The sequence below is a fragment of the Pezoporus flaviventris genome, unplaced genomic scaffold, assembly GCF_033815535.1.
Source record: "Pezoporus flaviventris isolate CSIRO_AGI_PZ_B2104156 unplaced genomic scaffold, CSIRO_AGI_Pfla_v1 ptg000031l, whole genome shotgun sequence".
In the NCBI taxonomy this organism is placed as follows: domain Eukaryota; kingdom Metazoa; phylum Chordata; class Aves; order Psittaciformes; family Psittacidae; genus Pezoporus; species Pezoporus flaviventris.
This window is the reverse complement of record NW_026892579.1, coordinates 58697268-58721985: the sequence shown is the minus strand read 5'-3', so window position 1 is coordinate 58721985 and position 24718 is coordinate 58697268. Positions and strand designations below refer to the sequence as shown.

The 24718-nt window shown below is 45.1% G+C and overlaps 1 protein-coding gene and 1 long non-coding RNA gene across 2 annotated transcripts in view; both read right to left on the bottom strand.

Moving 5' to 3' along the window:
- Window positions 1–24718, bottom strand: part of LOC133273243 (uncharacterized) — a 168973-nt gene that overhangs the window by 38329 nt on the left and 105926 nt on the right. Inside the window, exon 2 of the long non-coding RNA XR_009744683.1 lies at window positions 4814–5857. This is a non-coding gene — a long non-coding RNA (uncharacterized LOC133273243). The remainder of the gene's footprint in view (window positions 1–4813; window positions 5858–24718) is intronic.
- Window positions 4965–24718, bottom strand: part of SLC1A4 (solute carrier family 1 member 4) — a 35185-nt gene continuing 15431 nt past the window's right edge. Inside the window, exons 4-8 of the mRNA XM_061461452.1 lie at window positions 22355–22521; window positions 18851–19084; window positions 17459–17653; window positions 15910–16044; window positions 4965–14222 (exon numbers count right to left, since the gene is read on the bottom strand). Coding sequence (XP_061317436.1) covers window positions 13988–14222; window positions 15910–16044; window positions 17459–17653; window positions 18851–19084; window positions 22355–22521 — 966 coding nt within the window. The 3' untranslated portion in view covers window positions 4965–13987. The remainder of the gene's footprint in view (window positions 14223–15909; window positions 16045–17458; window positions 17654–18850; window positions 19085–22354; window positions 22522–24718) is intronic.

The following is a 24718-nucleotide window of genomic DNA, read 5'->3' as shown; positions in this document are numbered from 1 at the left end:
TGGGGTGGATGAGATGTCAGCAAATGCAGGGCATGGACCTGACCTATTTGTTCGCAGAGCATTGCTAGCAGTATTGCTAGAGTACTGCAGGGAACAGAAAATCTGGTTGTAATCACTTTGTCGTCTCTTGGCATTATCTGTGGGGAGGATTTGCCTGCATTTGGAAAATTGTCCCATTTCTGATGCTGTGCCTCAGAGAGCCAGAGAGTTAATATTACATGTAACCTGTTAGTACACCTGCCTATCTTCCAGTGTTGTCATCCAGATGGGAAGGAGTTGCCGCAAGCTGCCTTTGCTTCTGTTGGCTACACTGAAGTGTTCACTATTCCTCTCCTGTGGTAAAGCTGCTCAGGCACTGATTTATAAAAATACCTATGTTGCAAGCCGACAGCAATGCATTCCAGCTCCATAAGGACGGCCCGGCTGGCAAATTCTCTGCTTAACCCCTCTCTCAAAGGTGGTTGCAGGGAGAGGTCCTTCTCCTCTTGAGGCTAACAGCCCTTTTCCCCACAAGTCAGGATTTCCACGTCTTGGACTGTTCCCCTTGTTCTCCTCTTGATTCTCACTCTTTGGGCCACATTTCTTTAATGCTCAACACCTAAATCTGGTCCAAAACTCCAGCATGGGCTTGGCTATAATTAGGCAAAACTGTTATGGTAGTCCAGGATGCATTCCTGTTTACACACCCTGGTATAGTATCTGCCTTATTCATAGCGCAGGGCATTGACTCATGCTTCTGACTGCCCTCAACTTCCTGATCCTGCTCCTTAATCCACCGTTTCCCACCAGTATTAGTGCAGTTACTCACATCTAGATTAGTTTCCATGTTTCCCAGACCCTCTCCCAGTTCTTTCATTGCTATGAATTTCAGCCCTGCGCTTTTCCGTGTTCCCAGACCTTTTCTTCCAGGTGGGACGTGCAGATTTTCTCTGATCTGACATTTGTATCACTAATTCACTAATTATGGTCCTGGACCTACAGAAGGCCCCTGAGGAATCCAGTCCTTCACCTTAGGGTCTAAATAAGCAGGTTCAAACTGAGCCATGTTGCTTTAGTTTCTTCATAAGGTTATGAAAAGGTTCACTGAAAGCCTACAAACTTTCCCTCACTCTTGTACAACATCATAGCTTCCACTGCATTATTGCTAAATATTCCCTAAAAAAAAAAAGGTAGCTGCTGCTTTTTCTTCCTGATTTTGGAGAAGCACCTGAAAATGAGACACCCAAGGCAGCTGAACAAATGAAACATGTAAAGCAGGATTAATAAAGAACAGAGGGAAAACTAGAATGACATCTGGTTTAATGCAAACATTGAAGTGCAGAGCAATGAGCTTTAGTGCTAGCAGCTGGGCAGCTTCAGAGCTTTATCATTCGGTTGCTCAGCTGGGCAGAGCAGAAGGATTTAGCCCAAGAAAAAGCTCAACTAGACAGTGCACTTCTCCTTTCTGGCCACACGATGTACCCATCACACCACGAACAGCCTGGATGGACTGCCAGCAGCAAGAGACCCGGCCACAAAGGCAGGTGTTTGAAGGTTGAAGGACAAAGCATCTCCTTGCCTCTATCCAGCCCCTCTATACCACCCCATAGCCGCAGATCAGGGTTAGGGGACAAAGGGGACGAAGGGGACGGAGTTCGTGTGGTCCAGGTGCTTCACCTTTCCTCTTGTTGGATGAAGGTGACACATGGCTGTGAAAGCAATAGGAGCCAGATGGTCAGGAGGTGATGGCAGCTTTTGATCAATGTGAATTATAATGGGAAATGAATAATTGGAATTATTTTTGCTTTTTAAACGTGAGGTTTTACTGTGCTGTCAGTGAGGGACTTATTTTTCACTTTTAATTACTGGAATGTCTTGGCCCTTTGTCATTTGTATGCAGTCATGAGCAAAACCCAGAGGTTCTTCAAAACCGGAGCTGGGATCTGCAGGAGCCAGTTGTAAAAGCAATATTGGGATTGGTATGAATGAAAATCCGTTTCAGTGTCAGAAGTGTCAGAAGGAATAGCAGGGCAGGGGGGTTAAGGACAACTTGTATCCATAACTAATGACACCATTCCCAGCTGAAACAATTGAGACTATGTTGGTTTTGTTAAGCCCAGAAGGACTGCACACTGATAAGCCCATAGCACACACAACTCGTTCATGAAAAACCCTCTGTATCACATCCCATTCCTTCTCCTGGCAGCCCAGCAGGAGCAGAGACTGCACCCAAGGATCACTACAAAGCAACTGCCAATTCTTAAAGATTATTTAAGAACTGTCCCAAAATTGAGAGGCTTAGTGAAGACTTGACAGCTGTCATCCCTTGTTGTGTATGTTGCATGCAAGTGACTGGGGCCAGACCACTTCAACAACTTATTTCATTGCTTGTGAGCATCGAGTGAATTGTATCTATACGAGAACAAGTGCAGGCTAGTAAAATCAGCTTGAAATGTAAATAATACCATATTCCCCTTCTGTAAGATCTCATATTGAGTTTGGCTACGCTGGTTTTCTATCTTAGCAAGAATGGTACTGCTAAAAGCTCAAAGCCTGATGTTTTCAGGATGCTTGGTGAGTCAAATTACTTGAACTGATTAATGATGCAGTACCAGGGAAGCTTAATCTTAATGATTTGGTTGCTGTTGGTTGAAACCCACTCAGTTGTGAATGCTGGTAGGCCTCCCTCAAACTCCAGTAGCTGTAGGCATCGCCATCTGGTTATACTCTAGCACAGTACGATGAAGAGAATCCAGATCCGCCTGATTGTGTACATGCTTTGGTGACACAGTGATTACAGTCATTTACATGGCATTGCTGATCAGTATCCTGCAGAGACAGCAAAGTCCTGTTACCCAAGCTTTGCATTGCATCTCCGGTCCTAGGTTTCAGAGCCAGTTTGTAATTTGCCTGGTCCCTGGTATGTATTTTGGCAAACCCAACCCTTACAGTCAGGAGGATAACTTTCAAAATGTGGAAATAAATTCCAGCTGCCACCCTGCTTGCCCGGTTTAAAACCACAGGTGTATTCCATAGCATGATGGCTTGACTCTACCACCCAAGATGCAAGAACTTGCAAGAACAGCAAGCTAGCCATAAGCTTGTCAAGCTATTTTCATGCACATCACAGCTCACAAGACACCCAAGAGGTACAACATACTTGTACATTCACTTGAATGCTCATAATGGGGAGGTAGCAGAGGTTTGATTTTCAATGAGCTAACATCCATCCACGTTTTAAAGATGACCTCTTAGCACAGCTCTACCACACTCTGTTTGACTCCAACCATTCATTTCACAGCAGAACAAAGTGGTGTTGTCTTCCCTTTAACTAACTCACAAAGCACTTCCTTGTCATTATATCTATCTTAATCAGACAAACTGGGGATTGAAATAAAAGGACTAATCAAAAAGGACTAATCTGTTCCTTGGCTGTAATTGGATTTCCTCTGCAAATATTAAGTTACAACAATAGCAGTGGCTTTTGTTACATACTTAGTTTGAAATGCTTCTCTTCGTGTGAACTAGACAAATGTATATTGTCTGCCCAGACATTTTAGAAGGCAGAAATGAGGAACACATGGCCAGATTGGTAGATGGTAGTAGAAACCACCACTGGGGGTTGGAACTGGATGATCTTAAGGTCCTTTCCAACCCTAACTATTCTATGATTCTATGAAAACAGAATAAAGTCATTGAAGTTTAATTAGAACTTCTTCCAACTTTTATCTCTGTTGAAATATCACAAGAAACTTTACCTGTTTATCTATAATGAGGCTTAGCAAGCTCTAATAATGTCTGGCTTGAGTCAGCTGGGACTCAGTCTAAGTCTTGACTCAGTTCTCATTAAAGACAAGCGATCGTGCCACATTTTTCCGCAGGTCTCATAAAGCTTCATGGGTTTCAAATGGCAAGGCGCTACAGCTCTGACAACCACCACTTACCTGCTTGGTTCAGGCAACAGCCATCTCTGCATCCAAAACTGACAGAGGCTAAGGTGCAAGAGGACATGTCTGTCAACTGCTGGTCTAGGATTCCTCCAGGTATCTCTTTGGGGTTTCAGCTAGGAAGTGAGAAGACAAAGACACAGCCATGGGTTGAGATAGGCTTTTTGGAAGCCCCCACATTGATGGCACAATACCAGTCACAATTTGTAAGTCATACTTGGGCAGGTCTTCAAATGATACTTCTTTCTTCTGGTGCTTGCAATTCTTGCAACTATTGCACTATTATTAGTTCTGGGAGCAGAATTTCATGCTTGAAATTAACCACACTACACTTGAATAGATTTTCTTCAGGATTTCTGATGTTCTGTTTTGTGCATCTCAGGATAAAGTCTACCCTATGGAGATATGTAGGCTTTTAATGGAAAAGCTGTATCAAACCCACTTTGATAGCAAACCCAGGCCCTCTGTTGGGGAGCCAGCACACTGCTCACTCTGTGTGTCAAATGCAAGATTTCCCTGACCTTACCATCCCAGTTGCCCATTGCAAAGGATTTGCTCCATCATTTCTCCCACTTGTCAATCCTCTTCCAGGGAACAAAGTCCCTTTGCTTGGCAGAATAGGCAACAGGTCTGTCAGCCCTGCTGCTCCACTATGGCGCACATCAATACAAATACCTACTAAACTGGGCTCTCCCAAAGGCCCTTGAGAGCTGAGTACCTGCGCAGAGGGCTTGCAGAAATGCTACCCTGGGTAGACTTGCCCTGGATTCCAGGGAAAGGGGTTAAATGGAGTGGTATGCTGGTAACCGGTGACACCAGCATGCAGGCAAAGGGGGCATGCTGGCAAAGGGCACAGTTTGGGAAGCTGAAGTCGAATACCAAGTTACAGTTCTCATTAAGGGGCATTCCCAAAGGAGTCACAGAGAGCTTGCTTGGTGACAGAGACAAAAAGCCCGGTCCAGCAAGGCAACAGCTGCTTATGGAAGGCTGACCCAGCTAAAACTCTGGATGTTCTCCAAACAAAGATGGAAACGTGAATTCTATTCGGAGTGATTTTTATTTCAGGTTGAGAAGTTACACGAAGAAAGAACAAATATACATTTCCATGAGAGAAGGGAAGAAAGAGAGCATCCTATTGTGTCACCCTTCTAATACAACAAACCATCTCAACCTGAGCCACAGGACTGCTTTCTTCCTGGACAGGCAGGGAGAGGTTTTACACCAAAGGGTACGCTAGACAATAAACATCTGTAATATCTACCCCAGGGTCACACACCCCCAGACACAGCAATATGGTTTGTTCTTGCATATATGCACACACATCTGTTCTTGGTAGATAATAAAAAGGCTGATACAGAGCCACATGGATCAAACCCATAGCTTTTACAGAGGAATAGTTGCAGATGTTCACAAGGATCAATACATCCACATGGCACAAGTACTTATTCAATGGAGTGGTTACTCTAAACACTAGGGTTTATCTGAAGGCCGACACCTTCGTATCGGTGATAGTGAACTGTACTGGAGCAGATGGCAGTGAATTCCAGAGTTCATCTGTCTGTCATTTTATTAAAGTAATTAATCAAAATGGCTTAGCATATAAAAATACAAGAATCCTCCCTCCTAATTAGAGCAATTTGTGTTCATGTAGAAATAAAAGCACGCACACGCATACACACATCAGAGGCAGGATGGCTGACAGAGAGCTTATGGGATAAAGAAAAGAAACTCACTTTCCCTGTCCCACACCAGGACATCATGTTCTCCCTCCTGTCTTCGGGGATAATGGATTCTCTCACCTTTGGTGCATAGTTGTATTCCAAAGCCAAATAGCAACTTGGAATTTGTCCCGAAGGGAACCAGGACAAGGCACCTTTAAGGATAGTAAGGCAGATTGCATACCTCTGCTGCAGAAGGAGACTCCTCATGTCCTAGAGTGGTCCTGCTGTCCCTGAATGTAGAGGGATTAATCAGAATCTAATCAAAATCCTCACCCTCACAAGGTGTGGGTGCGTCAGTCTCAATTTGCTATAACCATGAAGCTAGTCAGACAGAAGAGGCTCATCTCCCTTTAGCAGAGGTACACTCAGCTATTTGTAGTGCTACAAGTGGTCTCCATCGCCTACAGCATGTGGATGACCTTATGAAAGAGTAGCCAGGATAGCAACAGAGAAAGTCTAAATAAGATTATATTTGTAAAAGATTTGAATATTCATGGATGGCCAACACATTCCTCCATTGGTTTTTAGGGAAATAATGTCACCAGAGGGGCAGAGACATACCGTGGGGCAGCGCAGGGAGGCAGCCAGGGCTGGGCCAGCTTGGCAATAGTTATTTGACTTACTGTAAAACATCATGAAGGTATTGTCTTAATTAAGCAGTCCCTCCTCCAAAGTTTAAGCTACATCTTCATCCCCTCGTAACAGGGTGTGAGACAGCCTATGTCCTCACGTGGGACTCTAATATCTCTGATCTATGTACTATAGGAGCCTGGACCTACTGGGGTCTGGGCAGACTCCCAAGGACCGCAGCAGACTCTGCAGGAGGGATATGGAGAAGGAAAACCAATTAAAAAATGAGGAAGCTTTGCTTCCGCATCAACACTATCTAGGAAAGACAATGTGTTTGAGGGCACCACGGCATGAGAATACCGTGAGCATGACAAATGACTCTACTTACAGCCAAGGGGTTTTAAACATGTTCCTTTACTGCTGCTTTACTGAACGTGATCATCTTAAGAGGACCAGACCAAACCCCTACACTGCTAAGGAGGTATCATCTCCATCACGAGCCCACAGGCCATTGTAAGCTTAGGAAATTGCATTCGTGCACATCAGTGAAGGCCCTGGCCTGTCCATTTGGTAGCATTCCTTCTGGTCCTTAAGCTACAGTCCAATCCAGTTAACTCTTGCAGTATTCTTTTCTGGCTAAGCACAATTCTTTCTGTGGGAATGTAATCCAGGGGGATTCAGGCATGTGGAAACAGCTTCATACAGAGTTTTCCCTTGGCGATTTCTTTCTGCAGCCTGTAGCTGCAATTAACTTCAGTCACACCAACATGCCATACGCGGTTTAGCTTCAGCCGCTAACTTACATCCTTGCAGAAGGGTCTTACTTTCTCTGTTATCAGAAGGATCAAGTGAAAGTCATTCTAAGGATCTGAATCTAATCCAATACCAACTTTCTTGGTTTCTGTGGCTTTAACCCACACTGTTAACTTTGCATTACAACAGGCTTGGCTCCAGATTCATTTCCTCATTCTGGTTCCTGTCGGCAGGCAAACAGCATCTGTGGCCTTGGGAAAGACAAGTACAAATATTTCTTGAGCAGGACTTCAAGAGCACTTGGTCTGCTGAAACGTCCGCAGTCCTCACCTCCTGCTGGCACCGACATCAGTGGTTAAACCCAATGAGATTTCATTGCTGGTGAGGATGATGTAACTGCTGACACTGAGACAGGATCTGATAGGGAACCGTACCATGAACTCTTGAATGAAAGAGATTTCCTTTTCCCTTTTCCATCAAAGAAACGTCGTAGAAGGAAGAGAGCTCTCGTACGTCTACACTTCTTCCATTCCTCCAAAAAAGAGAAGGTATTACCCTGCACTAACACTGCTGTGTATCAATACTCAAATGTACTTACAAACGTGCAATGTTAGTGGTTTTAGGGAGGTGATAGTTAAAAATGAACTTGGTTTCAGGATTCAAGATTGCTCCTCGCTTGCCTGGCAACTCCTCACGTGACTCAAAGAAGCATTCTTTCACCTTTTTCTGCATGCATTCACTGCTGCAGCTGTGAAACAGTGCCTGCTGGTCACAAATGTCTGTGAAGACCCCGTGCAGGGAATGAATACCATGTTAACATTCATTTCCCAGCTCCTGCTTGGATGTGAAGACAGAGCTACGCGAGCCAAATAGGGCTCTTGATCACTTCTCAACAGATTTAAAATACTCAATGGCAACTGTCTCAATGTGCTGCCCAATGCCTGGAAAAGGTTTCAACTCATTCGTCATACCCTTTGCCCTCCTATCTGACACTGAAGCAGCAAGCGAACATGGCTTTCATCAGTATGCTCGCATAGATAACAACGTCTTTGTCCCCAGAGAATAATGGCTACCACGCATTTATCTGAGGAGCATTTGTCCTAGCTATCCTGCAAGGAGGAATGTGGGTCAATCCCTGATCCAGAACTGCACCGTTATGTCTGTGGTCATGGCTCGTAGCCAGGAGCAGCTTATCAGAGCTCCACGCTGACACGCTGCATGCTTCGTTGTTGCTCAGTGATGATGTACCTCAGAAACACCAACGCTCGTGTCTGCCTCTCCCTGCTAATCCCTGGGCAGGGATTTTCATCCTCTGCTACATGGTGGAGAGATGCCTGCGGTCTTGTTGATGCTGTCTGTATTGAAATGCCAAGGGAGAGATGGTTCCTTCAGGTCTTAGCTTCTTTATCCATTTTGTTACCCTGCCTTCTGCAATGCTCCCCCTGCATCCTTCCAGCTCTTCCTTCTTTTTCTCCCCTCTTTTCACCAATACTGTCAACAAGACAACTTGTTCTTTCAGCTGAAAAGCACTTTCTCCCACTGAAACTAGACAGAAACTAAGCTGTCAAGGCTCCTAATTAATGTTGAATTCATGGTGAGGTCTGTTAATTTACCTGAACGTGTGCTTTCATGGCATGCCAGGTGAAGATGGAAAGAGGCAGATATACAGGGCACTGTGCCCCCTTGACTAAATCACATCTGCCTTCTGAAATGCAGTTCACACTGACACTAGCTCCCCTGCTTCCCCTGAGTTAGCCCAGCAAATGCATACACTAGATCTCCTTTCCATCAGTCCTTCATACTGTAGCACAATGCAATCCTGACTTCATGGTGCACACTGTAGCTGTTTGATTCCCTTCAGAGTGTTGGAAAGCTCATTATTATTTAAGATTTAGTGCTCTCTGTCTTAAGAGTGCTCTCCAAACACTGCAACTCGCTATCCTCCACACTACTGCCTGTGAGACACAGGTAAAGTATCTGTAAACTCAACAGCTTGTCTTTTGGTCCTTGGACTTCCTACCTGAGGCCCATTGCTCACTGCCTGTGGGAGGCTCAGGATTAAAAATGATGATTCCCAACAGGAGGTGCTTTCCAGAGGCTGGTGAAATGTGCTGTGCTAGCAAAGGAGCAGAGTGAAGAGTCAGGACTGGGGACTGCAAATCTCTGCAGAAAGAGGAGGTGGGTTTGTACCTTTTAAAAGCACTCGAGGACATAACCTGTAACATACGGCAGGGTGGCCAGTCACAAAGATACCAGGGTCTTTGACTCAGCTGAAAGAGGAACTGCCTAAACATCTGTGTTCTTGCTGTAAAATACAGAGGAACCACAGCAGAATGAGTCTAAGAATGGTGACACTGAGTCATGTCCATCTCTGGCCCTGGCCACAGCAAGCACCCAGGGAAGAGCACAGGAACAGAGCAAGTACATATGAAACCTTCCTGCCCCCATACTGTCCCTCCAACCTCTTCAGACAGTAACAGGGCTGCCTGGAAAAGACAAAGCAGAGGTTATTTCACCAGCTCATGTGGCACTTCGGCTGGCTCCACATTTCTGTCATGCCCAAAGGGCACACCCCTGCAGGGGAAGCTCTGGGTTTGGCCCTAGACTGTTCTCAACACAAAACCCACCCCGACTGCACAAGACGCCCCCAGAAGGGTTTAATGCCCTTTGTAATTACTGCCTCTTGTAGTGTAATCACCAACACACCAGCGAGACCCAGCTGAAGTTTGGTTCCTAGGAATAATGGGTCTTTACTGAAATACCAAGCACATCATAGCAAGGCAGAATGTGAACTACTTTTCCAAGGACAAGCTGGAGCCCTCAACACTCTCCCATTTATACCTGAGCATCCTATATATAAAACCAGCATCGGGCATTCCAGGAAGTGGAATTCCAGGCAGTGATGGATAAAGCATGGAGTGGAAAGCCAATCCTGGAGAAAAATAAATAAAAGATGGTCCAAAACAGTCAAATAAACTTCACTGAAAAACAGAAGGTAAAAGTGGAAGAATAAACGGCATCAGAGACAAAATGAGAGTGCATATGCCAAAGGCTTGCAGACTCGTCTCTTCCGTATTCCTGTATCTTTCCCCCCAAAAGCAACTGCTGTACTAGAGGGCAGGACCCCAGCTGTTTGTCTGCTTTCCTAAGGAGAGAATTTGTACCTTAAAGAAAGAGACTAAAACCAGAAAGAAAAAATTAGTGTTTTCTCGACGGAATTTATTTCCTTGAAAGAAGAAGCAACTGGCTAAAGGCTTCCACTGTACAGTCACGTTGGGAGGACATAAAACACACATCTGGTCCAGAGGCATTGGAGTGAAGTACCACAGCGGCACCAGGCTCTGGAGTGCCTGGGTGAGAGCAGAGCAGGTCCCACCGGCTGTACCTGCACCGCTGCTGAGCACCTTCTGAGCTCAGCCTCTGGAGTGAGGCTGAAATAGGAAGTTCCCAGTATAACACATTGCACTGCAGGTCCAGGACAGCATCCGAAATGCACCCCCTTCAACAGCCCTTTCAGTTCTCTCCCAGTGGCCTTACCTGAAGACCTGGACCACTTGGAGCACATGGCAAGTCTTCTGTCTCATCGGGCTTTCGATCAGGATTCACATCGTTACAAGGGCAGTTCCTGGAATGTGTCAAATATCTTACAGTCCAATGGAGTGTAATGTTGGATATTTCACATTTGTACCTTAAGAAAAAACAATGTGAAGCCGGGTGGAGAGCCCTAGGAGATGCGGGATGGCTATCATGAGGAATGGGAACATCACAGAAAACCAAGAAATGCCATTTCTGACACAGCTGACAAAGAAAAGACAAAGAAAATCTTTTGACAAGCAGTAACTACCCAGCATTCCTGCTTCCATAGATCCCTCTTGCTGTGCAAGAACAACAGAACTGGCATCTCTGTAAGTCTAAAGTGTGGCTTCTGTAAGATTACAGATTTCTGGTTAAAACCCAAATACTAGTGATTCATATAAACCCCACAGCACCTGTTTCCAGGAGGAGTGTTAGGTTTCCTTGGTTAAAATCTTGCTATGAGAATGATTTGACCTCTTTAAATCTGACTGCTCTAACAAGCTTTACATGGGACTAGCCATTCCAAATGGAATGTAGCAAATGTAGCAATCCACTAGGAGGGACTGGGAGAGGCATCCTTCAGCAAAGACTGAGATTCTGCATACTGGAAAATACTATGACAGCTCTTAAGTATTGGCCTTAATTTACCATTTCCTGGGATCTGCTGTCAGAAGGACATGGGCAACATGGTCTAGTGTGAGGTGTCCCTGCCCATGGCAGGGGGTTGGAACTAGATGATCATAAAGTCCTTTCCAACCCAAACCATTCCATGATGATTCTATGATGAAGGAATGTGCTGCAGCCTATGGCACACTATTACAAGGGAGGTGCAATCAAGCTGCAGCACCACAAGGAAGAAAGCAATGGGAAGGTGCTGCCTTTGAGGAAGCCCAGCCTTTGGACTTGTCCAGGAGAGTACTTTTAACTGTGAGCAGTAACAGCCTTTGGGTTAAAAAAAGTAAAACTTGGGAAATATTCTAGTCTACAATGGTGCTGTGATGCTCCATGGGAAATGTCGTGAGAGTGCTGCCTGCTCTCACGTCCTCATCCCAGCTGCATGTGTCATGGTGAGGGAGAACATCACAGGAGCTAAGCTGTCTGATGGGGGATGAAATGCAACTACAGAACCCAGCCCACAAGGAACAGTCTTGTTTTTCAGCTTCCTTGAGACAGACACATATTACTTTAAAATCAAAGTATTTGGGGTTCTGGTAAATTCAGATTTTTCAAATAAATACTTGTGTTGTTTTTTTTTTTTTAAATAAGGGTTTTGAGACCCATTTTTTCAAACCTCCAACATTTTTCAAAACACTTCTTATTTGTTGACTTTCACTGTCAGCTACAAAGCGCGCTTTTGGTTTCCTGAGTTGAAAGGAGTTGGGACAAATCTAATGGGAGGAAATGCAAAGTTTCAGCAAGTCTTGATCTGCTAAAAATGGAATAATAAATACTGGGCAAAGGATGTCCCTAGAGAAAATTGTGTTTGTCTCCTTCCATTCTGAAGATGAGCCAAGGAATGACCAAATTTTGTGGACATGGCTATAAATAAGCTGGTTAAAAAGAAAGTCCACCTGCAGTTGCTCAGTGGGCTGACTAATGCTTTCCTACTTCAATTGTTTGTGCAGTCCTCCTGCACATGATTAAAGAGCCACGTTTGATGCACTCACTGTGTTTTCCCTCAGAGGCAGCCACATCTCACTCTGAGCATCTTTTTTGCAACGCTCATTGTGTCCCTTTACCAGGAAGGATGCTTTGCAACTTAAGTGCATGAAACTGAAGGTGCCTTTTCCTAGTGCCGTGACCATACGCATCAGCAGCTGGGTATCCTTCCAAGATAGCTTCCTCTGAAGCAAGACAGGAGAAAGAAAAAAGGGAGACTCAGCATTACTTTATGTCAAAGCTAACTGTAAATGTATATTGCTGAATTAACTGTGTGGAGACTGACTATACGCAGTCATCTTGCTAAAGTAGCCAAGGGGAAGTGTCGCAGGTCCAGGCAGATCTTGGCATATGCACAGATATCATTTCATAACTATGTGCTGTCCAAAAAGCCCAGATAAATCAATGTGAGTTTTGCAATGAGTTCTGCTGGACTGGGTTCAGGTTTGGGGTGCAAATTCAGGAAGTAGGTTGTAAAGGGAAAAAGATGGAGTCAGAATCCAGAAGCGTTTTGCTCAGCCTCAAGCAACGGTTACCATCTGCCACTACGTGTTACCCTGGCCCGGCACCACCCACAAGCACTAAACGTTAAGCTGCTGCCAGAAAAACATTTATAGAAGGACCAGACTCCAGTAACAGGTACGCAGCTGCCCCAACACACACATCACTGACCTACGTGGTGTTATAAACCCGCCTCTTCCCCTTTCCAGCCACCACTCAGACCTGCCTGTCGCCAGTTCCCACATGATGTGTGCTCAGATTTTTTCCTCCCCTGTTCAATTTTGCTGGAAGAGGGATATGACGTAACTTGTTTGGACTGGCCCATTAAATAAACAGGAGTAGCACATAGCGTGCTAGCGAAGGAGTCTGCATGAAGGGAACTGACTTCTTGATCTCTTGATGCTGTCACAGGCAAGCTTCTTTCAGACCTATTTATGCTGGAACAGACTCTGCATTTTCTTCAGCTCCCGAAGGATTACTTTAACAAAATTTGTGTTTCCTCTGGATTTTTTTCCTTAACAGCTTGGTTAAAGGAAAGAAGACCAGTCCTTGATCTGCATGAAGATCTCCTATGTTTGGTCCCAAAGTTTGGGAGTGACTTACCAAAAGGCAGAAAAGCTGCTATGAGCTGCACTGCAGGGGAGGGGGGGGGGGGGATGGAACAAGCTATTAATTCAGATATGGAAAAAAAAACAAAGCTATTTTTCAGGACATATTTGACATTTTTAAGGGATTGGAGAAGAGGAGAGGAAGAGGAGTAGGTGAAAAATGTTGCTTCATATCATGTCTGTAACGGTCAATATGTGTTTCCAGGCCAGAAACTAAGTTCAAGCAACATTTTCCCCCACTCTGGAGTTTCTAGCCTGCATCTCCATTCGAACAGCAGCACAATAAGCTTACTAATTTTTCCCTATCACAAGCACATACTGGGTTTCTCTACTTCCCCACCTCCAACCCATATGTGCCTTTACTAACAGAAGCCTTGTTAAACCAGAAGTTTCAATGGCAGTTTCCACGTACATGTATATGTGTGTGCGTGTGGAGCACATACACATGTACACACATGAATTATCAAAATACTACTATAAAGGGAGTGTTCTTTCTCAACACCCCTGCTCTGCCCACCCCACCTCCCTCTCCTTCCCTAGGCCAGCATATCCCAAAACAGACTGGAACTGAAAGCTTTCAAGAGCCATCCAGCCCTTGTTAGCACTGCAAAGGTCTAGGTGCGTTAGCAAGTCCCTGGTCCACCTCTAGGACATGTGTTGACGAACAGCCTCATCACAATACTGATTCCTTGGATTCAGGGTCTGCTGTACTGCTCGTGTTGGAGACTTGGTTTTTGTGGGTTACCAAAGGCGATGTTTCCGCTTCAGACTTGCTGTTAGCAACTGCTTCTACGTTGACTTCCTTTAGCTCCTGCTCTTTGTCTTTCTTTTCCTTTTCATTCAGGTAATTGAGGATGCCTGCTCCCAGGGCATCCCCTTCCACATTCACAACTGTGGTGGTTCGGTCCCTGGTTAAACAGGAACAAGAAACAAAGCAGCAGGCTTTTAGCTTAAGAGAGTTACAACACAAGAAGAGGAGCTGATTCAGCCCTGCTGATCCACTGGCTTCAGTGGAGCTACACAAAGGAGAGGTTGTTACAACAGGTATTTTCCACAGAAGTATCATCACCATCTCAGAACCAAAACTGTGCACCAAAGCTAGTTTAAGGTCAGCCCAACTGTTACTATCAGACCAGGTTCTGGTCTCTCAGTGGGTTGCAGCAATGGTACTACTCTTTCTCAGGCATCCCGCTTTTCCCAGCCCACCTCCTTCCTCTTCCCCTTCCCCAGGTGAGCAGCTTTCAAATGCAAGTTCAGAGCAGGACCTTAATTTGGGCTTATCCAGAAGGTGACTCAGAGCACTCAGCCCTCTTTTAACTATAGAGACTTGTACCTTAACCCAAACGCCTTCTGAAGAGGAGCAGGCAGAATGACTGCGTTCTCTGGATTTCTTGCCAGTAGTAGCTTTGGTTCCATGTCACAAAACTACTGTGTCCTGAGGTCTAATGGAGGCAGTTTATGGGTCATAAAGAAGAACAATTTCTTCTCGTGCCTTCTGAGACTTCTGTTGGTCATTCTGGAGCCTAACTTCAACATGTGCTCAACATGTAACTGTGGTCCTTTCTGGTGATCACACAGCTGGCACTAAAACAAGACACTGGACTCTCCCTCCCTCCTTTCCCCTTTTGTTACCACAAGGCTCAGTTCCTTGATTAGAACACTGCTGACCACAGAGGGATGCTACACATCTTGAAACGAAGGCAGGCAGAGGGAATGGGCTTTGTAAAGAAGAGAAGCAAAATCCTGACCTTTTATCGGTTTCCCAGAAGATGGAAAAGAAAGGTGGCAATACTGTGTATTAAACTTGGAACTCCCAGCAGCATGTTCCAGCTGTGACACTGTGATGAGTGTCACAAACCCTCTATGTCCCTACCCTGCCAATGGATGGCACCTCTCTGTGACGTTTTGGTTGTTGCTTTGACCAGTCTTGAACTATAAAAACAGTTCAAACAACAATAGCCGACAACTGCTTCTGATGGAGACTGCTTCCCACCTGTGACAAAAAAAGCTTGCCACCACCACGCAGACTCCATTTCCTTTTTCCCCCCTTTCCACACGAATTTCCAACTGATTTCCAGCAATACCAACACTTTCTGAACAAACTTTTAACAATCTTCCTACGGAAATTGAGACCAGGAAGAAATATGTTTTCATTTTGCCAAGTGCTCACAGAGAAATGTTTGGCAATGCCCATCCAGTTCCAGCTGCATAAGGAACTGCCTGCTCAAAGGCACCACTGTGAAAGCAGAACAGAGTGTGCAACCACATTTAACTCACTGGAGGACTTCAAAACTGGCAAGGCCAGGTTGAATGGGGCTTAGAGCAACCTGCTCTAGTGAAGGTGTCCCTGCCTATGGCAGGAGGTTGGAACTGGATGGGCTTTAAGGTCCCTTCTAACACAAACCATTCTGTGACTCTGATTTTATCCTACTGCTTTAATTGAGAAGGGACCCCCTTTTCCATTATCTATCAAGAGTCCTGTAGGCAACCATATATTGTACGGTTTTATTTTACCCTGCACTGTTTTGACTACGAAGCTCCATGTTTCCATCTACACATCATTAACAGCAGATATGTGTGGCCTGAAGTACTTACACAATCCAGTCCACCGCTAATATCAAGGAAAGATCGTTGGTTGGAAGTCCAATGGCCTCCAAGATGATGGCGATGGTGAGGACTCCTCCGGCTGGGATCCCGGCTGCGCCCACGCTGGATGCAGTAGCTGTCACACTGCAAATCAATTTGCACACCCCGTTAGCAGCAGCTCCTCTTCCACACTCGCATCCCACGCTTCCCCACTATGGGAATTGTAAACAAACTTGCCAGCATGGGACACAAGGATCATTTGCTTCCCAGGCAAATCTTTTTCCTGCCTGCTGATGCAAAGTAATGGGTGCAGAGCCCAGTGGCTCAGCAGGCATCCGCAGCAGCTATCAAGGCCATGGCTCTGTGTTTAATACAGTGATTGCCCTTTCAGAAAAAGGCAAAACACCCCAACCAACACAACCAGATCCTGCTGCCTTACCGATATATCCGTTTCCAAGTCATCTGTCACTTCAAATATGCCAAGTACATCATGCCTCCTGCCCCTAAGTGTATAAAGGTAAACCCTGACATACAGAGTACTGCCCCTTCTCTGTCTCATTTGCATTCCAGCACAAACCCTACATCAGGAGCTGGAAACCTGCAGTCCATGTGGTATAGACATGGACCACACACCTTTTCATGTACGGATGTCTACAACTGAGTTCTCCTTGGATGATCACTGCGTAATCCTCAGGCCTGTGTTAACTCCTGATTCACTAAGAATACCTGAAAGGCTAATTTGACCAGCTGCAAAGAAAATAATGGGCCAGCCCTGCCTTAGATAAACAAATAATATACCAAGAAATGCAATAAGGAAGGAAATAAAACCTGGCCACGGAGGGTAAAAAATGCCAGGAACCAGCCTTAAGAGGCATCTGGTGGATACAGGTCTGAATTCTTAGCAGTGAGGGGCTAGAACTCCTTGTAGGATCCTCATTTCAGGAGCAGGGAAATGAAAGCAATGACACTTTATAGGTTATGGGACATGGGAGGGGAGAGAGTCCTACAGAAGGAGGCAGGGCTGAGGTGGTAGAGGAATAGTGGAGCAAAGCAGCCAGGAGGGGAATGATAGCGGGTCTGACCCGGGAAGGCAATGACATCATGGTAGGAAGGGCAGAGGTAAGCAGGAGCAGAGTCTTTCATATGAAATCAATACATAAGGAACTGAGGAGGTGGCAGAAGGATCTTCCAAGACATCCAGAGGAGGAATCAGGGGTAGTTTTCTGGGTAGAGCAGCATGCCTCGATTACCTAGCTTAGGGTAGGGAAGTGAAATGCTTGAGGAAGGAGAGGAATGTGAGAAACAGCTTTAAACAGCTCAAAGTCTGTTTCGGAATTCAATTACCCTTCCCAGGTTCCACCTTGTACTGAGATTCAGGCAAATCTTACCAAGTTTGAAAGACTCCATCCTTTAATCACCCTGTAATTATGTTTCATAGAAGTTCACCAGCTTTAGGTCAGAGATGTGGAATGCAAACTGCTAGCTATTAACAGAGAAACCACAGGCATGAATGTGTCTGGGGGCCAGAAGGACGCGGTTGCAATAGCAAGCAGCTTACAGAATTGTGAAGATTTGCCCAGCGTTGAGGTCCACGTTGTTCAGCTGAGCAATAAACACAGTTGCCATGCACTGGAAGATAGCAGCTCCATCCATGTTTACAGTCGCCCCGATAGGAAGGATAAACCTGCTGATCCTCTTGTCAACTCCATTGTTCTCCTCAATACATTTGATCATTGACGGGAGAGTGGCTGAGCTAGAAAACAGAGAACAGGGAAAAATCAAACATCAAAAGCGTCAGGGTGCACTGAATGGAAAGCCACTGGCTCATGGCTTTCATGTTTCTAACAAGCTGCAGACAGGGCTGTCAAGACAACGATGCCATTTCAACAGTCCCTCTCTGACACGACAGCAATGAGGGAACCGCCTTGTTGGTCTTGAGCAGTGATATTTAATAATCTGCTTCCGTCCAGAAATAGCTGATAAGAACTCTAATCTCCCAGAAGCAAGAACTCATGACTTAACGCAGTAATGCAGCCTAGCAGGGCTGTGGCATGATCAAGTTTCAACCCACAAAAAGACACTGGCAGATGCCAAAATAAACACAACACATGCAACAGCAATCTCTGTTAACGTTGTACGAGTACCTTCTCAAGTGAACAAACAGAATGAACACTGTTGCATTTATTTCTTGCACTATAAGTTACCCTCTCCTACTGGATGTACTTAGCTCCTGTGGCAGACATGCATCTGCTTTTGGAGATGACCTGAAAAGACTGTGTATAGTTATGGTATTTGATCAGGTGTTTGCCTCTTGAGAGAAGTGTAAATGAAATGCTTGACAGCTTGGATATGACAAATGGAAGTTGATCAGGCCAAATCTTTGACATCAACAATATGAAGTCCATTTACACTAACTAATATATCACAGAATCATAGAATAGTTAGGGTTGGAAAGGACCTTAAGATCATCCAGTTCCAACCCGACTGCCATGGGCAGGGACACCTCACACTAAATCATGTCACCCATGTCATCTGCTTTGCTCTTGCAAAATTAGCCTAACCTTGTTCCAGATCCTTCTGAACTTGGAGAACTGAAATTCTCAGGACAAAGTCCCTCACCACTGACCCTCACTTTACTTAAAACTGAAAAGAGAGCTGGCAGGATCATTTTTAAGGCCAATTCTTTCACATTTCCCCCCCCAAAATTCCAACTCAGCATCATGCTACAGTCCTAATACTTTGAGGAACTGTTTTCAACAGCTATTTACCAGTATGTGCTGTGTGGCAGCTGCTGACAGCAGCGAGGCCCTCTATGTTCACAAGTATCTGTTTGCAATCTCAGGAACAATACTCACACCTAAATCTCAAAACAGTTTGGTGTTGGGATATAACCAGGTTCCACTGACAAATGTAACCAGACTATAATCCCCAAAGAAGCACAGAAACCCACCTGGAGCAAGTGGCAAAAGCAGTGGCAAATGGTGTGATAAGTCCCAAGAGAAAACGGTACGGATTTTGACGTGTGGATGCAAAATAAATAAGTGGCAGAATGATTCCTCCATGGATGAAGTGGCCCAGAATAGAGGCAAAGATGTATTTTCCCAAACTGGTCACCAGAACCACAATATCTTCCATTTCAACAATCTTGCTCCCAATAAGGAACATGATGCCAATAGGTACGTACCTGTGTAAAGAAACAGTGCCTGTCATTAAGTACAAACAAAAAGGTCTTGGAAAATATGGCATTTTCTGTCCTGGAGACAGCATTCTCCTAAGGAATATGCTGCTTCTAGTGAAGGGTAACACCTTATTCATCACACGCACAGGTTAAGCAGATCTGGAAGGCTTCTCTTAACACTCTTGCTTGGAAGAGTGTCAAACTGAAAGAGCTCTGTTTCAGCTAGGAGAATGCTGAGGGAAGCCAAGCGGGAAGCAGAAATGCTGGCAGAAGCCATAAGCACAACACACTGGTGTGGAGTTTTAGTCTATCAGGGAGGCAGGCAAAGACCTAAAGTTAAAGTCACTGCTGAAGGGACAGCAGATGGTAGGAAAGAAAAAGGAGCCGTGTCATGTCACTGGAGCACAGAAAGGGATGGAAGAGTAGGATCTTACAGACACGGTGACTACCAGCAGAAGTATGAAGTTAGGTCATTCCAATGGCAGACATACAGGGTGACAACATATTTAGCGCAGGAAAGAAAAAGCTATGCCCATAGCAGCTGAAGGCTGTGGATGCACGTGCCAAAGACAGCAGCTAACTCTGCTATATGCCTACAAAGACGAAGTTAAGTGACCAGGCTTTCAGAGCAACACTCAAGCCAACAGCCACGTACACACACACTCCCATGCCCCCTATCTAGAAACGTGCCACGTCTTAGGACGTCAGCATTTGTTTGATGTTGCCTTCGTCAGGAGCACTTGGAGCTGATCCAGGGGTAGGGCCAACCCGCGAGCCACAGCCACACCTCTGGTCCCAGCTGGGAACAGCCCTGAAAACACAGAATTGCCCTTGCTCCTACAGCAGCACATCTACTAATGAACTGCAGGAATCACTTCATGCCCAGGGTCAGCTCCTCTGGAGTTCTGCTTGGGAAGCCTGTGTATGAGCACCTCTACAGATGCTGTCCGTGCTCCACAGATTTCTGCTTCTAAGACTGAGAACACAAAAAGATCACCCAGCTCCCCAGAACCCTGTCCCAGGCACACACATGACTACAGGAGATCTGCCTGTACATTAAGGGAATAAAGAATGGTTTCTCTCCCACTCTTCCCTCCAATCCACTGCCCATGTTCAGAAAAGCTGATCTGTGGAGTCAGGACAAAACTTGAGAACGTTTGGTTACACATGCAAAGGTTTGGAAAGGGGCAAGCCTTAAAGTTACCCACATCACTCCTTCTATGAGCTCCTCGTAGCCTGTGTGAGCACACTCCCTCTGTGCTCCCTCGGTCAAATCTCATGGGGAACCTGTTGACCTGTCCCCACTTAGCCTCTGCCAGTTCTGCACATACTGCCTCTGAACCTCGCTTCTTAGCACCCCAATCAGCCAGATCTAGCTGAGCCCTGGCTCTGTGCAAGCTCTGCAAACACGAACACTGATTCAGAGCTGAGACTGGATCATTGATGAGGGAGGGAACTAAAGTTGAGACCAAAGTGCTGCTGTTGCATGGGACTAAATACAAGCTTAAGCTGCCTTTTTTAATTAGTAGTATGATTTCCCCCATTCCAAAATATCCTTTGGGAGGTACATGCAGCTTGACAGACTTTGAATAAATACCAGGACAACACAAGAGCTGTAAGTAAGGAAAGAGAACAAGTAAGGGCTACGGTGCACTGCAGTGTTAAGAGCCAGCTGTGGTCCCAATAATCCATAAAGTAAAGGATTATATACCAACTGATTGGCTTCAAGTGTTAGCACTGCAATCAGCTGAATACAAGAACTGCCTCGTATCAGTATTCAGTGTCCAAGGAATTACACTCAAAAGACTTAAGCTACTTTGAGACTTTGAATTTTTCAATCCTTTATGACAGCAACTAACAGAGATCTGCCTGTGTAAAATCAGGTGGTTTGTTAAAACCTTTTTACTTCTTGGAAGGAAGCAAATAGCAGGAACGAAAAATGCAGAATGAAGGGAATAAAAATACCTCTTCTAAGATAAGCTCATAGCTTTTCCAGCAGCTTTAGAAAGGGAGCAAGGAATGTCCCACTGTTGATTTTTAGCTAGCTGTCCCTAGGAATATGTCTGGTTTTGTGTGTGAGGTATTAGAACTGTTGGTTTCACAGGAGCAGCCTAGACCCATCCAGCTGCACAAAACCAGCCATAATACTGCTCTGAGGCCCAGATTCACCCTACCTGACACAAAACCCAGTCAGGAGGCTGGTCCTACCCCAGCTGAGGTGGCCTGAACTGCTCTCTAGAGGTGCCTGCCTCCTCCACTGCTGGTTTCTTGCCTAGAGAGAAAGTTCAGTGCACTCCAGTTCCTAACATACAGACTTTATTTGGTGCCAAAAGCTTTGTGAGATTGGTCAGAGCAACATTCAGCCTATAAACAGGTCTGGACTACAGGGAAGTAAGTGAAACAATGGATTTGCTCATTAATAGCAGGAGACAAAATAAAAGATCAACCTTAGGAAATATCTACTCTCAGGGATGTGAAATGGAAAAGAGAAGAATCTCTGGAGAAACAAGCACAAACAGTTGATTGCTGCTGGGAACATTAATTCCTGCTTTACCCAAGAAAACAAGGGAGATCTTAAAAGAGGAGCAGAGGTTTAAAATCCACTGTGTAACTCAGGCTCTGCTGGCAACAATGGCAAACACTCAATAGCCAGCACTACCATTTCAGAGCATAGCCCTAGAGACTGTTTCTCCCTTCTATACAAAGGGATGTAGGTTCTCCATCACACTTTGATACAAGTGGAGAGGTGGTGCTCTGTACTCATGCACTCAACAGGGTTTCTCTCAAACCCCTTGGATATCTTTCAGGTCACTAAAAGTAACCTTCTGACCAACAGAAAAATGAAGGCATGAAGCTATGAGTATGATTTTAGTTACACACTGCATTTGCAAGTGCACTCCAAGCACAGACACTCCTGGCCTTCACATAACCATATTCCTCACTTGCTTCCATCTCCTGTATTCATTCAAGGTCAGTCCCTTTAGGCACATGATGGCAGCTAGCCATCGGCTTATGCTGCTTTGAAGTAGAAACCCACATTTCCACTGATTAATCAAAAATGAGTCCTGGAGAGCCTCTGAAGTGTTCCAGACTGGTACCTTAAGGTATGTGACTGACTAATTACAAGGCACAAGCAAGAAGGAAAGACCCCATCAAGTGACACAATGACATTTGCTTTTGCTGTGATGAAAGATCTGGTAGGAAAAAGCTGGAAAGATGGATAAATGGTGAGATTCCTTAGCTAAACATAATGATACACTGCAGTCACACACTTACCACATAATCCAGGAAACCACGACCATAGTTGCCTCATTGAATGAATTAAAGAAGCGAATCAGATCTTCCCCTTCCTGGCCAAGCTTTTTCAGTGCTACTCCTAAAACCAGAGCAAACAGCACCAGTCCCAGGATATTCATCCCTTCGACCTCAGTACCAACAGGGATCTGCAGAGGCAGAAAACCGGCAGTTTGTTAGATGCAAGACCAGCACAAAACCCAACAAAGGTATCACTTCATTTTGTTGCTGTCCAATTGATCTGAAATCAACAAGCAGAACCTACCTTGGGAAGGAAGAACCTATTTGTTGAAGGAAACCAAACAAGATCTGGACACAGTCCAGATACGAACCTTCCTAGTTATGAGCTGGCATGGATTCACTGGAGAAGGAAAGGGTCTGACGCTACCTTCCCTCATTCCCTTCAATATGAAATGTGTGCTTTCAGTGACCTGAACAGCAAACATCCCCAGTTTACTCACAACAAGCTCCACTGCAGATGCGAAACAGTAAGGGCACCAAATCCATTTGTGGTTAAAAGACTGAAACCCCTGTTTCCCCATAAAAGAAGATGGGTGTTGGAGAGACCGCAGACATAAATGGCAGATACTGGTGATATTGACTTCCTACCTCTGCTTATTCCACAAAGCATCATTCACTGCTGACACTACGATATTCTACTGCCTAAACAAATCATACCTCCAAGAGGCTTGCAGTGGGCTGGCCCCAAACATCTCGTATTTCTGACACCACTGATGGGAATCTGCTCTCAGAAACTGCCAGCTCCATCCATTGCTTTAGTGCAATATTTATACCAAGGTGAAAACCAGGGCAAATAACCAACGTTATGAAGCAGAAAGGGGGGAGAGGGGTAGAGAAAGGTAGCAAACTGTGAAAACTGCTCATTCATCTGTCCATGTCAGCTGTGGGAGATGCAGAGAGAATAGAAGAAATACCCGTTCCCCTTCCCAAAAATCATGCGGCTGCACAGTAACAGAGGAGAAAACCAAGATCCACCTATTGACAAAAACCAGTCTGCTCTGCTGGTCCTTCACAGTTCTCAAAGACAACCGGAGCTGGTTTGCCAGGGTAGTATCCTATGAACTGAATGAGTGTTCTTGTGGCTACATAAAAATACAACTGCTTTGACAGTGTTTTTTCTCCCCACCTTGGCAGCATAAGCTCATGTCAAATTGTTGTTTTATTTGGAAGAGCTTCTCAAACAGATTAGGTCGGTGTACAAGTGTTGGCCTTTTGGCTGGTTTAAGTAGACGCTGGCTCAACCTTAAGAAAGAAAAACATATTCTGAGCTAAAAGCTTGAAATGAACATTGAGTAAAGAACTTGGGATACTGAGCGGCTAAACCTGGTATGCTAAACCGTATGAAGACAGGCTGAGAAAGTTGGGGCTGTTCAGCCTGGAGAAGAGAAGGCTGCGTGGAGACCTCATAGCAGCCTTCCAGTATCTGAAGGGGGGCTATAGGGATGCTGGGGAGGGACTCTTCATTAGGGACTGTAGTGACAGGACAAGGGGTAACGAGTTCAAGCTTAAACAGGGGACATTTAGATTGGATATAAGGAGGAAGTTCTTTACTGTTAGGGTGGTGAGGCACTGGAATGGGTTGCCCAGGGAAGTTGTGAATGCTCCATCCCTGGCAGTGTTCAAGGTCAGGTTGGACAAAGCCTTAGGTGAGATGGTTTAGTGTGAGGTGTCCCTGTCCATGGCAGGGGAGTTAGAACGAGATGATCTTAAGGTCTTTTCCAACCCTAACTATTCTGTGATTCTATGATTCTATAAATCCAGCCTGCTCAAGATGATGTTTTTGCTGGAAGTACTGCTCACCTGGCCTGTCTCTCAGTGGCAGGGGGAAATAAAGTACTGCAGGGAAGGGGATAAACCATGAGTTATACACAAAAGCATTAACTCTGAACTGCTGTTAACAAAAGCGTTTACGAACAACAAAGGTTATGGCTTTTTTATTAGCTACCTACAAAATAATCAGATATAAGCTCTGCAATGTAATGGTAGTTACTTGTTCAGGGCTAAATTGTCAGCATTCCAGTTGAAAGATCTGCAGTCATGAACAGGGTATTAAGAACGAGGCACAGGTTATTTCCAAAGCTATCTGAATAAATGTGCTGTTTTCTCCGCACACAGTAACACTTTTCTCTCTGGACAGTTTTGTCTATATTCCATTTTGTGTCCCTGAAAGCCCTAAACTCTTCTGTGCTTAGAAAAGTTAAGACAAAAAAATGACACTCTTCTATTTATTGAATGAACTGATTGTGTACGTGGTGCACACATGTTCTCTTCTGCTGGCAAAACATAACTCTAGGTAGGAGATACAGCTTACCATGAGGCTGAAGA